The sequence below is a fragment of the Macaca nemestrina genome, chromosome 9, assembly GCF_043159975.1.
Source record: "Macaca nemestrina isolate mMacNem1 chromosome 9, mMacNem.hap1, whole genome shotgun sequence".
Taxonomy (NCBI): Eukaryota; Metazoa; Chordata; class Mammalia; order Primates; family Cercopithecidae; genus Macaca; species Macaca nemestrina.
The window spans coordinates 73,316,567-73,333,129 of NC_092133.1; the positions used below are offsets into that span (position 1 = coordinate 73,316,567).

The 16,563-nt window shown below is 43.3% G+C and overlaps 1 protein-coding gene across 21 annotated transcripts in view; it reads right to left on the reverse strand.

Moving 5' to 3' along the window:
• Window positions 1–16,563, reverse strand: part of LOC105465975 (potassium calcium-activated channel subfamily M alpha 1) — a 763,404-nt gene that overhangs the window by 79,128 nt on the left and 667,713 nt on the right. For all 21 annotated transcript variants that reach the window (XM_011714686.3, XM_011714685.3, XM_011714673.3 and 18 more), the window contains one exon: window positions 2,944–3,067. In XM_011714686.3, coding sequence (XP_011712988.2) covers window positions 2,944–3,067 — 124 coding nt within the window. The remainder of the gene's footprint in view (window positions 1–2,943; window positions 3,068–16,563) is intronic.

A 16,563-nucleotide genomic window follows, 5' to 3' on the forward strand; every position in this document is an offset into this window, starting at 1 on the left:
ATTATTGGTTTCCCTCTGCAACAGTCCACGGAAACCGAAGACACAAGCTGTAAGAAATGCCTTAGAAACTGTGACCAAGGAAGACCCACTGGGGAGCTCACATCACATATCCCCACTTCCTGCAGAAGACCTGGAGTTAGTTATCTGGGCTGCATGGAAGTGCAAATGCCTGGGTGCCAACAGCAGAGAGCCAACCAGTCTATAATGCACTGTTATGTGACGGGGCTCCTAATTATTTTTAATTGGCCAGGTCACCTGGGAGGCTAGCTCCCTTCAACAAGCCAGAGGAGTATCAACTGGGCCCAGGGTGGAAGTGAATTCTAGACTAGGGAGGTGGGGAAGGCACAGTTAGCCGAGTGGCCGAGGCACAGATGCTGACCCCAGGAACTTCGATCTGGGATCAAAACACCCATCGTCAGACTGGCCACAGCTACATCACCCAGAGAACCTTATGAATGTCCTAATTCTAGAGCTTCAGCCCTGGTGTGTCTGATTCTGCTGGGTTTGAGGCACACTAGAGAAACTGATCATTTGTTTCTCTATGTATCTGGAATTCCCATGCATCCTTCCAGGCCCAACCCAAGCACAACCTGTGTGTATCTGATGGGACTTGCCTGGCCACTTCAACACACCCTAGTCCTTCTCCCCTACATTTCAATAGCATTTTGTGCCTCTTACCACTTAGCTTTAAATACACTGTTTCATGGGTTACATTTTATAACTTCTCTCTAGTTAATCCAGGAAATTACAATTGGGACTATCTCTTATATCTTCGAATCCCCAAAGTAGTTAGTTTCCTGTACCCAGTGAGTACACAGCCTCAAAGCATCCTCATGTAGCTGGCCCTACCTGTCATTCTCATCTCCAGCCCAGTGTTACTTTAGAGAGGGTTTCTTGGATCATACTTTCCAAACAGCACCTCCCAGTCTCTTTCTAGCCTACAATGCTGCTTTACTTTTTTCAAAGCATCCTATAAATATCTGAAATGTTGTGATGTACTCATTTGTCTACCTAGAGATAACGCCTTTTCTCCCGGCCCCGCTCTGCTAGAATATAAGCTCTGTGAGAGCAGTCGTTGTCAGGGATTGCATCTCCAGTAACTAGAACAGTGTGTGGCACATAGTAGGCCTCCTGGAGATGTTTTGTTAAATGATGTTATTTTTCATAGAAGTAGTAACTCACCTCCTAAACGTTTTCATGCTGGCAGATGTTGATTGAATATCAGTTGGCATGCATACTACACCAATATCCAGGCAAGTCATTAAAACCTTACGTCCCAGATAGGGCATCCAGCCTATGACCTGCCACAAGCGGTAACATCAGGCTAAGTTTAGGCCACCAGAGCAAAAGTGCCATGAATACATCAGAATGTACATACATGGCCAGGTGTGGTGGCTCATGCCTGTAATCCCAGCACTTTGGGAGGCCAAGGCTGGCGATCATGAGGTCAAGAGATCGAGACCATCCTGGTCAACATGGTGAAACCCTGTCTCTACTAAAAATATAAAAAAATTAGCTGGGTGTGGTGGCGTGCACCTGTAGTCCCAGCTACTCAGGAGGCTGTGGCAGGAGGATCACTTGAACCCGAGAGGCAGAGGTTGCAGTGAGCCAAGATGGCTCTGCACTCCAGCCTGGCAACAGAGCGAGACTCTGTCTCAAGAAAAACAAAACAAAACAAAAAGAATGTACATACGTGAAGCAGCTTTGCAAGTAGAACCATTTGCACTCCTGGTCAGTTGGACAATGGCTGTTTGCTAAGAATTCTGACTTTCTGTGCTCTTGCCTGCAACTTTTCCACCTCTGAGACAGCCTCCAGCTTGATACTGTATTGGCTGTTAATGCTGATTTATAATTAAGTTGAGAACACACATACACATAGATAAAGCACAGGGGAAAGTCCAGTGTGTTAGCATACACAGCCATTCTGAGGACCCAGAAGAGTCCTTGTTTAGGAAGGGTGGTCCCGACATCAGAAATGATAGGATTTTCCTGGCTGACAGAAAGGAACAGACCAATCCCAATCTGGGGATTAGAGGCCCAAGGGAGAAAGAACCCTTCCATCTGACTTTCCTGATTATTAATCCATTTTTCATGGATTAGCAAGACAATAAACTGTAGGAAAACCAATGTAGGCATTAAGACCCAAAGCTGCTAATGGAACAAGGGCAAAGAATAGAATGGATTGTTATCTACGCTGACATTCCTGGGAGAGACTGGGTGAGCCCACTGCTGCTATGAAGATGTTCACAAGCCTTACACGAAATAGGGCTCTGAGCCCCAGCCTCCCCAAGGGGACTATAGTTCATTATTGTCATCATTATGTCATGCATCATCATGCATTTGCCTGTCTATGACATGCACTAAGAAAGCTCGCAGATGTGCAAGGCTATTATCTATAAGAATACAAAACATTGCTATAAACCAATAACAATACAGGCAGCATTCAGCTTTCCTCACAACATTTAATAATAGTAAGAATAAGAGGTAACTTTATTGAGTCATATGTTGGATTTTAATCTTCACTACAGCCCTATGAGTTAGGGTCACTCTCATCTCATCTTTTTACAGATAAGAAAACCGAAGTGCAAAAAGTCAAGTGAATTACCCAAGCCATGCAGCTAATCATTGGTACAGGCAGACTCTGACACCAGCGCCATGGCCACAGGAATTACGTTCATACCACCTCCCACCATGCCTTTCCCACAGCATGTGATCACCCAGTCTTATGAGGAGCCAATATATGCAGAGATTGAAAATTCTGAATATTGCTCATGCTCTGATCAGAGGTCTAGCTGCTTCAATCTATGCTCAGAATTTCAATCATCAAAAATAATTAGGACTAGGGACAGTATTATCCCACTGTCCCACTAGGGAAACCCCATTCCCAGCAAATGTGGTTCAGGGCAGAAACGGGCAACATCAGATGAACAATCCCTCACTCACCAGGATGACCTTCTCTATCTCCTTGGGCGCGCACCAGTGAAACATCCCAGTAGAGTCGTACTTCTTCACATTGGAGTCCATGTTGTCAATCTGGTCATTGCCAGGAATTAACAAGGGGTCATGCCTGGGGAGAAAAGGACAGGAAAACCTAAGTGGAAAATGTGATAAATTATAAATGGAAAGTGCCCCCTGAATTACATCTCAGAGGATATGAAAGATGCAGAGGAAGTGGTTGTCACTGAAAGCCATTCTTCTGCTTACAGAATCCATCCTTTGAGAGACAACTGCCCCCAAACCACCACCCCGCATCTGGAAGTGCAGCTGACCTTTGTCAGGGAGCATTTCTGCCTTTCCCCAGCTCCTCTTTTCCTAAATGGTCTTCCTAACATTTTGTGGATTTAGCCTCCCTTTTAAAGGCTACCTCACTCCTCTTCCTCTCATATTACCAGCTTTTCGATCTCCCCAGCACTCGCACACGCGTGTGCGCGCACGCACACACACACACACACACACACACACCCCAAAGGGTTGCTATTAGCCTCGGCAATGAAGAGGAAGGAATAGGAATAGAGCCTCATGCTGACTGACTGGCATGAGGATGGAAAGCCAATTACTCGCTCCTTCTGACTACAACTTCTAACGTGATGCTCTTCGCAGTAAAAGCTTTAACAGGCTGCACTTTAAATATTTTAGCAATTTGCCCAATCAGATTTTGCTCTCCCTGGCTGAAGCCCTTTAAAGATTCAGTAGCATGTCACTTCAGAGCAGATTGACTACCAAATGCCCACATCTGGAATACATGATTTCAATACTAAACAACACCCTCTCTCCTTGCCTTGACAACTGTATATGCACTAACCATCCAATGACGCTCCCCGCCACCTTCACCTCCCAACTGCTGCATTCCTTAGACGACAGTCTCAAGCTCAGATGCATCTTAATTAACTTGTTTCCAATTCTCAGGGCAACATTCACCCTCTATCGCCTTGTTTATTGGTGAAAAAGGAAGATGCTTCCATAAAGGCCTCCCGTCTAGTGGGTTGGCAGAGCCTCACTGACAACCTTAAGAATTGCAATGGAATCAGGCAGGTCTAACAAGCTTACAGCACAATAAATAAGCTCCTGCACCTTGAATCATAATCAATGTCCATGCTTTTATCTCTGATAGTGATTCAGCACCTCAGGTTTGGGAAGTCATTGTTCCTTCCTGCAAAACTGGCCATATAATTAGGACATTGTCCCAGCTATACTTAACCATTCTTGCAATGGAGCTATCTTTTCTGATTAATATTGCCAACACAAGACAGAAAATATACATAGGGTCAAATTCCATACATTTATTGTAAAGTGATTTTACCTTTTGAAATTCTATATTTCAACATCAGAGGGTGACTTTTATTTAGTTTTTACTGTTTGTCCCTCTGAAATGTCTCTGATACTTCCCACTTACATGTCAAGGGTACAGAGCGAGACAGCAATCTCCCTTCCATGACCCAAAAACCTAGGATTAAGCTTTTGAATATCTACCATGATCCTCCAATATGCTCCCCACTCCCACATAAGGTGAGAAAAACTCTCTCACTGCATTTATTTATGCCTGAGAATTTGCTTTTAGACTACACCAAATGACAAATACCATGTGAAGCAAACTTGCAAAGTTATCTTCAATGAACATGCTAGACTATTACAGGAACTGTCACATCTGATCTTAAAAGAAAAAGAACAATCCCACTCTGAGTAGTATCTCAGTGTCTGGATTGTTGAGAGGTCTTGAGGTATGTAAACCACCAGGTCATCTTCCAAATACTGAACTTAGTCAATGATGTTAAGATAAAAAGGCAGTTGCTGATAAGAACTATTTACAGATCAGGGTGAGAGCAAATTTTGAGGGATGTTTTTGTCCTTGAAGAGTCTTTAACAGCTGCATAGATATCTATTAATATGATCTGGAATAGGTAGGTAAACAAAAGCCATCATGGAGAGGAGGTTTGAGAAAATGAACAAAATGAACTCTTTCTAGCCCTTGAAGAACGTATTTCAGTTGCAAGAAGATTTTAGTAGACTTGCCCTGAAGATATAGAGTCAGGTTCAAATTCCCTTGCCCTGTTTACTGGTTGGAGAGAAAGTGTTATCTCAGGATGACCTGAGACCTGCCCCCAATGCATTTAGGATTTAAAAGATACTCAGAATTATGTTCCCATAATATCAGCAAGCAAGCAAATCAAACAGCAAGCTGGCAAAAAAACAAACAAACAAACACTTTTAGAAAATATGTGCCTTGGGGAAGAGGAGATACATTTTGGTTTAGTATATTTGATTCTTTCTTGGAAGGAGTCAGACATCGGTAACAGTGGCCTGCAACTTTCATCCAGAAAAGCAAATAAGCAAGCCTGATGATCAATCGCCCTTTAATAAAAAGAAAAAAAAGACAGCTAATGTCAAGCTTCATTAACTGGGGTAGAGGGTTCCAGAAACCAAGCATAATTTGACACTGGAGCTACAAGCCATGATTTGCACTGGAACATCCAGAGGCATCCAGGAAGTCTTAGAGGTATGCCATGCTACACTCTACTCCCCACACATCTCTCAGCCTGGCTTGGACCATTTAAATATAAACAATCCAGGATTTCCCCCAAAGAGACTGACCTGAGGAACATCAAAAACCTCCCAGAACAGAGACATTACCCTCTCTGACCAGCTTGGTACTTGGAATTCTAACTTCAGTTTATTGAAACAGTAAAGCAACCAATAAGAATCCCCTATTCTGAGCATGGAATGCAGGATACAGTAATGATTAAGATAAAGTCTCTAGTCAAAGAGAGGTCCACAAGATAGCAGGAGAAAAAATACATATAAACCAATAGTTCAATAGTTATGGTACCTTGTGGCAAGTGTTACAGGAAAGTACAAGGTGATATGAGAATACCAAGAAAAAAGCTGTTCATATCCTCATATTTGGGTAGCATTAAGGAAGGCTTTGCAAAGAAAGTAGCATTTGATCTGAACCATGAAAAGTGAAGAGGAATCTCAGCATGTTGCAGTGTTGATCCACTAATAGCCAGTAGGACCCACTCAGAGAATTGAGGCCCAAATGAAAAAGGCCAAATAATGGCACCTAAAACCATGGTTGAAGATGTCGGATACTATAGTGCCCAACCTAAGGCACAGAAGACTCAGACCAGGCCTTCCAGCTGTCTCCAGATGTGCAATGACAGTCAAGTAGAAGATGGATTAAACTGATTGAGTATGACTGATTGACAGCAGACTAAGAATGATGCATGCGATTTAGAGAGAACAAAAATCATGTTTCCAAAAAAGGAAGAGTGTTATAAAAACTGAAAGTAATTCGAAAATGAAATGAGTTGTTGCCCAAGACAGTGGGTTTTCTATCATTGAGACCTTCCAGAAGAGCCAGGGATGCAGTGAGGATATGCATATAAAGGTGGATTAGCCTAGAAGATCCTGAAGGTTTGAAACACTGTGCTGTCATTGGGGAAAGACACAGCTAAAAGAATTTTGAAAGTACTGGACCATTGCTGGATATCAGAAAGCTGGAGAGCCCTGAGTAGGCAAAGAAAGGTTGCTAGAGTGAAGATGAGAGCTAAGCAGCATGGGAGAGGGATTAATTTATGGCTCCAGTAAGGGCCAGCACTGTTACACACTCACTGGATTTCACAGTCTGGGAGTAAGCTGGGAACACAATTCATTCCAGCAACAACAGAGTCTGTAACTGTTTCTGGCCAGACAGTATAAATTTCTTTACCATGTCTGTTCCTGTAGTAATTTAAGGTACTTTAGGCTGGCTTATGCTGCAGAGAGATCTCTGGAACAGGTGGAGAGTGGACAGTCAGTTGGCCACAGGGACTAAATCAAAGTTTCTAAAGCTTCTATTACTAGAAGAAAGTCCAAGCATTTGCCGTTGAGCACACCAACCAACACTGCTACGACCCAGGGAAACCCAAAGGAATTGGACAGTTTGTTATATGGAAAAGAGGATCATGAGAAATCTTCCTGAATAAGTGATCCCAACATCTTCAGTTTGCAAAATGATAGAGACCCACTTCCAAAGCCTCTCCCACAACTCCTCAAAGGCCAGTTAGTTGAAACCAAGGACCAGGATTAGATACTGTCTTTCACATCACAATGACATTACCTAAGTCTTCCACTCACAAAGTAATTTTCAATTTCCCTAAAAGGTGCCATAATTAATTCAAGGCTCACTTGTCACTTGCGACTTAGCCAATGTACATGCCTTATTTTAGGGTAATAGAAACTCTATGACGTGAGGTATATCTGCTGTTTCATCTTTATGGACTGAACTGTGTTCTCCCCCAAATTTTTATGTGAAGTCTTAACCCCCAGTACCTCAGAATATGACTGTATTTTGAAATATGGTCTTTAAAAAAGTAATTAAGTTAAAATTAGGTCATTGGGGTGAGTTATGATCCAATAGGACTGGTGTCCTTACAAGAAGAGGAAATTTGGGCCAGCTTTTCCATAGGAGGGAAGATTATGTGAAGACAGAGGGAAAAGACAGAGGTCTGCAATCCAAGAAGAGAGGTCTAGAACAGATCCTTCCCTCAGGAGCCTTGGGAGGAACCAACACTCCCAGACTTTTGTCTCAGACTTCTAGCCACTAGAACTGTGAGAAGCTCTGTTGTTTAAGACACTGGGTCTGTGATCCTTGATTACAGCATTCCTAGAAAATTAACACAATAGCCCACCTTGAAGAAAAACAGGCACAATGTATCAGATATCCCTCAGCTGAAGGCCCCTGGCTGCCCTTCTTGAATCTTAAGTTTTTCTTGTTGACTTAAGGAGGGGCGGGGGAAGCATCCTGCCATTATTTCAGGAATACATAGACATACATATGTAATACCCAGTATCTCCTCTAAAGGTTTTGGGTCAATATCCCTCCCCTCTCCAACCACCTTCTCTATCCACCACCAATATACAGGCATGTTAGATCTGCTCTGCCAGAGTGGTAACTTCTCTCCGTCTTTAACTTAGACATGCATTTGAGGATCAATGCCAATGACAGCCCAGCTTAAAGCAAAGAGGAAGCCTGAACACTAGCCAGCTAATTTGAGCAGTCTGACTTATACAGTCCGTCTCCAAATGGAGTGTTCAGGGGTTGATACCACTAAGGGCAGGAAACCACCTATGTCCTTAGTGACAATATACCATAGTGTTTAAGCGGCCTGGCTCCAGAGTCAAAATATCTGTCTTCAAGGCTTGGCTCATCTATTACTTGCTATGTTGTACATTGCCTAAGTTTCTTCATCTGTAAAATGGGAATGTTAATCATTAGCATTATTCAATGGATTCCATTTGAGGATTACACAAGTAAAGACATTTCATGCCCTGAATATACCATCTGACCTAGAGCATGTCCTCAAGAAGTGTTAACGAGTCTTATGATTATCATCCTTCACACTTTGCTTAGGACCCACTCATGTATTAGTAGCTCTGATTATAGTGAAAGGAGGTAGGAGAGGGAGAGCATTTCAAAAACAAAGATATAGAGCTACTATTATTATTTCTACTACTGCTACTACTGTTACTACTACTATTGCTGCTACTAGTACTATTACCACTGTTGTTACTATGATGAATAGCTGCCATGAGTCGAACCCTTCCAAATGTTGATGCACTAAAACTTTTACCTACATTTCATGATTTGCTAATCACAAGAAAAGCTGTAGGTAATTTATGTTATTATCGAGCTCTGTGTATACATGGGTAACAGAATAGATAAGTAATATGTTCAGGTGGCAGAGCCAGTGAGAGAAGAGGCAAAGCCTCAACACAAAGGTCTACTTAGCTGAAGGCCAGTGCTGCTGGGTGCCCACATCAGACCCTCCCACTTTCAGGAGGCAGCCATATCTTGTTCATTCTCCATCAAAACACCCAAAGTGGCAGTGCCCTAAGCAGCCAAGAAAGGGAAATCAGCATCGCAGGCACTTATAAATGCACCACTTATATGAATGATTAGTGGAAATTCACCCCATAACCCTTGCATCTCGGCTCACCCTCCAATGTCCACAGCTAGAAATTCAGCGTGCCCAAAGTCAAATAAGGAATACAGGCATGGCCAGGTACGGTGGCTCATGCCTCTAATCTCAGCGTTTTGGACGGCTGAGGTGGGCAGATCACTGGAGCTCAGGAGTTTGAGACCAGCCTAGGCAACATGGCAAAACTCCATCTCTACAAAAAATACAAAAATTAGCCAGGCAGATGGTGCACGCCTGTAGTCCCAGGCACTCAGGAGGCTGAGGCATGAGAATCACTTGAACCCAGGAGGTTGAGGCTGCCAGTGAGCCGAGATCACACTACTACTGCGCTCCAGCCTGGCAACAGAGCCAGACCCTGTCTTAAAAAAAAAGAACATAGGCATACCTCATTTTATTCCACTTGGCTGTATTGTACTTTGCAGATATTATATATATATGTATATATATATATATATTGAATTGAAGGTTTATTTTTTCATTGCTAGAGCACAGGCAGAGTAGATTTCACATAATTCTTAAGGCCTCTAGGATTTTCAGAATGGTAAATGAGCTTTTACTTCAACTTAAAGTCACCAGCTGCATTAGTTCCAAACAAGAATCAGCCTGTCCTTTGAAGCTTTGAAGTCAGGCATTTACAACTGTTTACAGAATGACATACTGAATATTTTAATCCTGCTGTTGAGACCTACTGCTCAGAGAAAAAGATTTCTTTTGAGATGTTACTGTGCACTGATAATGCACCCAATTATTCAAGAGCTCTGATGGAGATGTATAAGATGAATGCTGTTTCCATACCTGCTGGAACAACCATTCTGCAGCCCATGGATCAAGAAGTAATTTTGACTTTCAAGACTTATTACTTAAGAAATATATTTAATAAGGCTATCACTGCCATAGTGATTCCTTTGATGAATCTGGGCAAAATAAATTGAAGAGTTTCTGAAAAAGAATCGCCATTCTAGATGCTAATAAGAACATTCGTGATTCATGGGAGGAGGTCAAAATATCAACAGGAGTTTGGAAGAAGTAGATTCCAACCCTCATGGATGACTTTGAGGGTTTTAAGACTTCAGTGAAGGAAGTAACAGCAGCTGTGGTAGAAATAGTGAGAGAACTAGAATTAGAGGTGGACCCTGAACATGTGACTGAATTGCTGTAATCTCATGATCAAACTTGAACGGATGAGGAGTTGTTTCTTATGGGTTAGAAAAGAAAGTGGTCTCTTGAGATGGAAGCTACTCCTAGTGAAGATTCTGTGATTACTGTTGAAATGACAACACAGGATTTAGAATAGTACATAAACATAGTTGATGAAGCAGTGGCAGAGTATGAAAGGATTGACTCCAATTTTGAAAGAAGTTCTACTCTGGGTAAAATGCTATCCAACAGCATCACATGCTACAGAGAAATCTTTTGTCAAAGGAAGAGTCAGTCGATGCAGCAATCTTCATTGTTGTCTTATTTTAAGAAATTGCCACAGCCACCACAATCTTCAGCTACCACCCCCTGATCAGACAGCAGCCATCAACACTGAGGCAAGACCCTCTAGCAGCAAGAAAATTAAAACTCACTGATGACTCAGATGATTACTAGCAGTTTTTAGGAGTATTTTAATGAAGGTATGTACACACTTAATAGACTACAGAAGAGTGTAAACCTAACTTTTATATGTATTAGAAAACAAACAAAAAATGTATGTTGCTTGCTTTATTGCGATATTCACTTTGTTGTGGAGGCCTGGAACTGAGCCTGCAATATCTCTGAGGTATGCCTGCAAAAGATCTTTGTTTTGAGGATTTGCAGAGCAAGAAATGCCACTTGGTATCAATTAATCTCAGGAAGTGAACTAAATGCCTTGCTACAACAGAAACACAAAAAACTCGCCTTGAAGACAACAGCCTAAAGCAAAACCACAAATCCCTTTTCTAGCAAACCCACTGTGAGGAAGCTGATATCATATTTTAAAGTGCACAATTTCCCTTACAGGCAAAGACAGCCAATCCCTGTTCCTTCTGTGGCACTGGGTTCAACGCTGGACTTCAGAAATTTACATTAAAGTACAAATAACCAACCAAACACACGAAAATGTTATGAAAAAGGAAAGTTACAAAATGGCTGGAAAATTGCATTCTTTTCTCGCTTGATTTTCAAGACCTTGTGTCTTATCACACGATGAGGACTTCTCTGTCATTATGAGCATCCCATCCAAATTAAGGGCACCCTACAGTGGTCTCCCTGGGAGATGAGAGACTTGATTAAAAGGAGGTGAATTTCTCATCCCTCCGTGGGCCTTTTATCCAAGCTGCAAATACTGACTTTATTGAGCATCTATTATGTAAGGCACCATGACGGGGCTAACAGGACTTTTCTCAGGCTTCACTGTTTGGCTCAAGTGTCCCTCATAAAGCCATCATCCCGAACAGCCAGAGAGACTGAAGTTATTTTCCCTTCCTAGGAACTTCTAGAGATGCTCCTTCAGCGATAATAATTTCCATGTCTGTTTTATCCATTAGATGGTGAACTATTTAGGGGCAGGGATCTATTTTGCTCTTCCATGTATTTCCAGAATCCAGTAGAGGATGCAACCAAACTAACAAGAGGAATTAATGAATCACCTCTAGTCCCCCAACACTCTTCAAGCAGTCAACAGAGACTCAGCAAACCTTTTGTGGAGATCAAAAACGTGTGCAGTGAGAACCCATTTACCTTTGATATCTTGTCACAATTTGCTTTTGGACAATCAGGGTTCTTGCAACATTTTTCATTCACAGGGAGGGTGTATGAATTAGGACACAGAGCATTTTCTATAAAAAGGGCATTGTGATGTGAAGGACAACCCTAAATTATGTCTCTAACCAGTCAAAGCTGCCTGAAGTTCACCAGAAGCCAGCTGCTGTAACTAATCAGCAGGGAGGACCCGTGTGATGGCAACAGTGGTCGAGACAGATGTTCTTAATTAAGCAACTATTTGGTTCTCCAGTGCAAAATCTGAACACTTCTGAGAGATGGGCCTCTATCATTTCAAGCTCCTCTCATTGTTCTCATTCTTAAAAAGAGTGGTTCTCAAACTGTGGCCCAGACCAGCCGCATCAGCATCACCTGGAAGTTTGACAGAAATGCAAATTTCCAATCCCCAGGCCAGATCTGCTGAATTAGACTGTGTAGGGCTGTGGCCCAGCAAGCTGTATTTTAACAAAGCCCTCCAGGTTATTCTGACACCTGCTAAAGTATGAGAACCACCGCTATAAAGTTTTGCCCAGATGGAGAATCTATATGGCTTGAGTAAATCCTACCCGTTAGCAATTGTCAACAACACACAGATTATGAAGCTGTAGTTCTATTCAGCAAAGCCAGGACTACAGGGAGGCAAGGGAAGTCACTAGGCAAAATTGCAAAATGGAAGGAGGTGCCTCACATTCTGGGTGCCTACTCTGATTCTCTGTGACTCTGTGGAACTCGAGGCATTGTGTCCACACTTGATTCTTGATGGGGATTTACTGACTAGATGCTGCACAAATGACTCTCTCTTGCTGACTTCTCTTCCCATGAGCTAATCAGCAAATAAATTTAAACAAGCAAATTAAATACTAGTCCTTGCAAATTGCAATACTTACAATTCAGTGTTCTACCCTTTTTTAACAACATGGTATCTAGTCGCTAAGACCTTGAGCACAATGTTCAAGAGTATCAGGCCACATAGGTGTATCTCAGCCTGTATCAGACACAGGAGGCTGGATTAGGTCTTAGGTGGTCTCCTCAAAAGGGCTCATAGTTGGGTGTTCAGCACCACAAATGGTTCCAACTGGATCTGCCTCATTCTTGGGTGCCTTGGCTCCTGGGTGATTACTATTTCCTGATACTTCCTGAGGATTTGCAGAGCAAATCCTGGCTCCTGCCTTAACTCATCCTTCAACAGGGCTTCCACTCTCCTGATAACGATCGTCACCCCTGAGACACCACTGCCCACCACCCTCCCCCCATCTCCCACTTGATGGTCATCCCTGGGGCCACACTGACAAAACTCTGAGGCCAGGCTCTAGCCAGACCCTGGCAGAACTAGGGTCCTTTTCAATTTCTCTGCATCTATCTACTTGCATTATTTTCCCTGCTGCCACCTAAGATGTCATCTCATGTTAGGCAGTCAGCATTCTCAGAAAAAGGAAATTTTTGCCTTTATGTTTGGGAGACAGCCTGGGAGAACCAATATGTTCATCAGTCCTAGAGGAGGTTGTACAAGATGCTCTTGAAACAAGAGGGCAAGGTCACGACCATCTGCTGAGCATGAACTTGTCCAGGGACCTGTGTGGTCCACCCAAGCCTTGGTACCATGACACCAACTATTTCTTTCTTTTCCAGTCCTGGGGGAGGCCTGTCATATGCTATCAGTTTGTGCATTAAGAGGCCAATTTACTCAGCTAAGCTGTCCCTGCCTTCCTTCTTTCTTTTGCCCAGTGGAAGGAATTGTGAGGGTGACTTGGCTCAGGCCATTTTGCCATTTTCTATTACTAAAATCTTTCATGTTAGCAGGCTCTGATGTGGGAAGTCCTAACAAAATGACCCCATGAAAGGTTTGACTCAAAAGAGAGGCAATAAGACTTAACAAGTAGATGAGTTTATTTCACTTAATGACCAGGAGATGCCCAAGAGAATAATCTGTTTTCCTCAAATCATATTTTGCCTCCCATTCAGGAAACTAATGTCTAATATTTTCTGGGTCTCCTGACAAGAAACTCTCCTCAAAATGTTCAATTTTTCTGTTCTGGGTGTTGTCAATTATCCTTGCAAGCCCAGCTGGGTGCTATCTGTGTAAACTGTCCACCTGATACATCCTACATAAATCCTCATGGTCTGTGCTACTCTATCTTACTCCAGGTCTCAGGACTGATGTCAGGAATTATGTGTGTCCTTGGGAAAACTATGTATCCCAGTCCTGGTCTACTATTCTGCAGCAAACCCTGAATGGCTTAGCACCCAAATGGCCTTGGCAGAGGCTGGGGTTGGGTGGGCCTTCTATTTCACACCTCTGTGCTTACGTAGTGTGTGTCTCAGAAATATCCTGATGGAGGACTCCAAACTCTTCCCTCTGCTGCCACCAGTGACTCTCCCAAAACACAAGTTAGGTTACTGCTTCCTCAAAAACCTTCAGGGGTTCCCCAGTGCCTATGACAAGCAAAGCCTTCATGACTGGGTGCCAGAATACTTACATTCTCCACTCCATCTAGGTCACTCCAAAGACCCCTGGCTATAGCCACACCCAGGCATTTACTGTGGTCTCAGCATGTCCCTGTTTCCTCCATCATCCTAATTAGGGAAAACTTGCCTAGATTTACCAGACTTTACATCTCTGTGTGTCAACATCCTCACCTGTAAAATGGGGGCAAGAGTAATACCTACTTATAGAGTTGTAGTTAGGACTCAGTGAGTCACAGGCATCCAGTCTCAGAATGATGCCTGGCATCTGGTAAACCTAGACAGATAGTATTATTAGTTGAGCATTCTCCTTATGGTATGGAACTAGGTTTAATAAGACCTCCTCCTAAACCAGGCTCAGCCTCCCAAACCAGAGGTAATGACAGCTCTTTCTGTTCTCACAGCCCATGCTAGTGGAACCCCCAACTTGTTCTTACCCAATTCTGTGCTTTTATGTGCTTGTCTTCTCCTCTGTTAAACTATAAGCATTTTGAAGACAGGGATCTAGTCTAATCCATTAGACTGTGCGGAAGTTCTTTAAGGAATCTAAAGTTTAGCACTTGTACGTAGTAGGCTCTCGCTGAATATTTGCTGGATGTGAATTAATCTGAGAAAAAGATTAAAAGCAGGCAGTCAAAGTGCACCGACTTTTTGGATTCCATGTGAGGATTCAGTGTGAGAACCCAGGTGTTTACTCCATACCAACTACCCACTGGAGAAATCTCATCACCCCAAAAAGCATGTGTGAATGCAACTATGTGGAGGCGGCTCTGGAATAAACTGTATGTGATTGTAACCAGGGATCCTGAATGGAGATTTCAGGAATCCACGAATTTACTTCAACTGTGGTCAAAAGGGGATCCAATGTACTTTTTATTTTTTCCTAGAGAGACTTCCTAGAGAGTTTTCATTGAAGATTCATAGGGTTGGTAAGGCCCCCAAATTAAGACCTCTTGACTTAGCTATTCAGAGACAAAGTTTGTGCCCCTCTAGGGCTTTACAAATGAGGAAAGATGTAGCTATCCTTACAAGGCACCACCCCACTAAGTAGGGAGAATTGGGCAACAGGTGCTTCATGATTTTAGGGAAGGCTCCTTTAATAATTCCATGTTAAGAGACCAGCAAGGAAGGGAAATAATAGGCAGAGGGAGCCGGGGACTTGGAAGCCTCCACAGCTCACTCCTCCTCGGCGGGTGTGGAGCCAAAATTTATCCATCATTACACGTGTGTCCTCGACCTAGGGCCCAGACACTCGCCATTCAGCTCTGCCTGGACGTGAGGGTTGTTTTCTGTCGAGGTGACTCAAAAACATACTACCTCAGGATTGAGACATACAAAACAAGGCTGTTCACCTAATGATCATGCAGAGTTAAGCGGCACTTAAACACTAGGGTAAACCTGATACCAGAACAAAGGGGAGGAAAAGACCATTAGTGCAGAGTCCCCGTTGCATCTCCTGCTGGCAGATGATTTGGAAGGAGCCTTCACGCAGGAGCCTGTTTTATTTGCAGAAGCCACAGTGGTAAATTAAAGCCCATCCTAGCCCGTTCCAGGCTCTCCAGTTCCTCTTGGAGCTATTCCTATCGCTGCCCATAGGCCACTAAAACCTGCCCACATTCAGAATGATTGATTCTGCTCAAACTGCAAGCCACAAACTCATGTTGAAAAATCCACTTCAAATCAGTCATTAGCTTCCTTTATGGATTTTTCAGGTCATGAGGAATAGGACCTGAAAGTCCCATTTACTGGAGAGTAGAAAGCAGGTGTCGGAAGAGGCGGGGGCAACTGGAAAAGCCACAGGGAGCTGGGGGAGCCCTTGTTTTCTACCAATCAACAAAGGGGATTTAGCAAAAATTTACCCATGACTTCATTGCCAGTGCCAGATATTCAAATGCAAACCAAAGGGCCCTGGGGTCTTTCTGTACACTGGAAGTCAAGGGAAACGGAGAGAGGGCTCAGCAGGGGCCCATCTTTGCTCCCAGGTCAGATGGAGGATATGGAGCACATGGGACATAGAAAGACATGGTAAGGGAGGAGTGTCTAAGACTTTCTCACTTGTCATGGGATGGTCCATTCCAGCTGGGCTATGAGGGAGACCATGGTGGGCTGGTGGGATAAGGCATCCCAGCGACAGGAACTGAGGCCTTAGCAGCAGCCCAAAGGCAACCAACACAAGAAGCCCGAGTTCTGTAGCTTGGCAAGTTTCCGCTCACCACCTGACCCACGTTTAGCAATTCTGATGTACCATGAAGCAGACAGCTCCAGCCCAGGATGACTGCCTCCCTCAGCCCCTCTCCGGCAAGGAATGAAAGCAAGATCCACTTTGAAAATTCTCCCCCATCATGCAAACTGACATAGGCATGCTTTTCAAAAACCCACAGCCAATCTGTTGATCATTACTTATTTACAAAGGCCT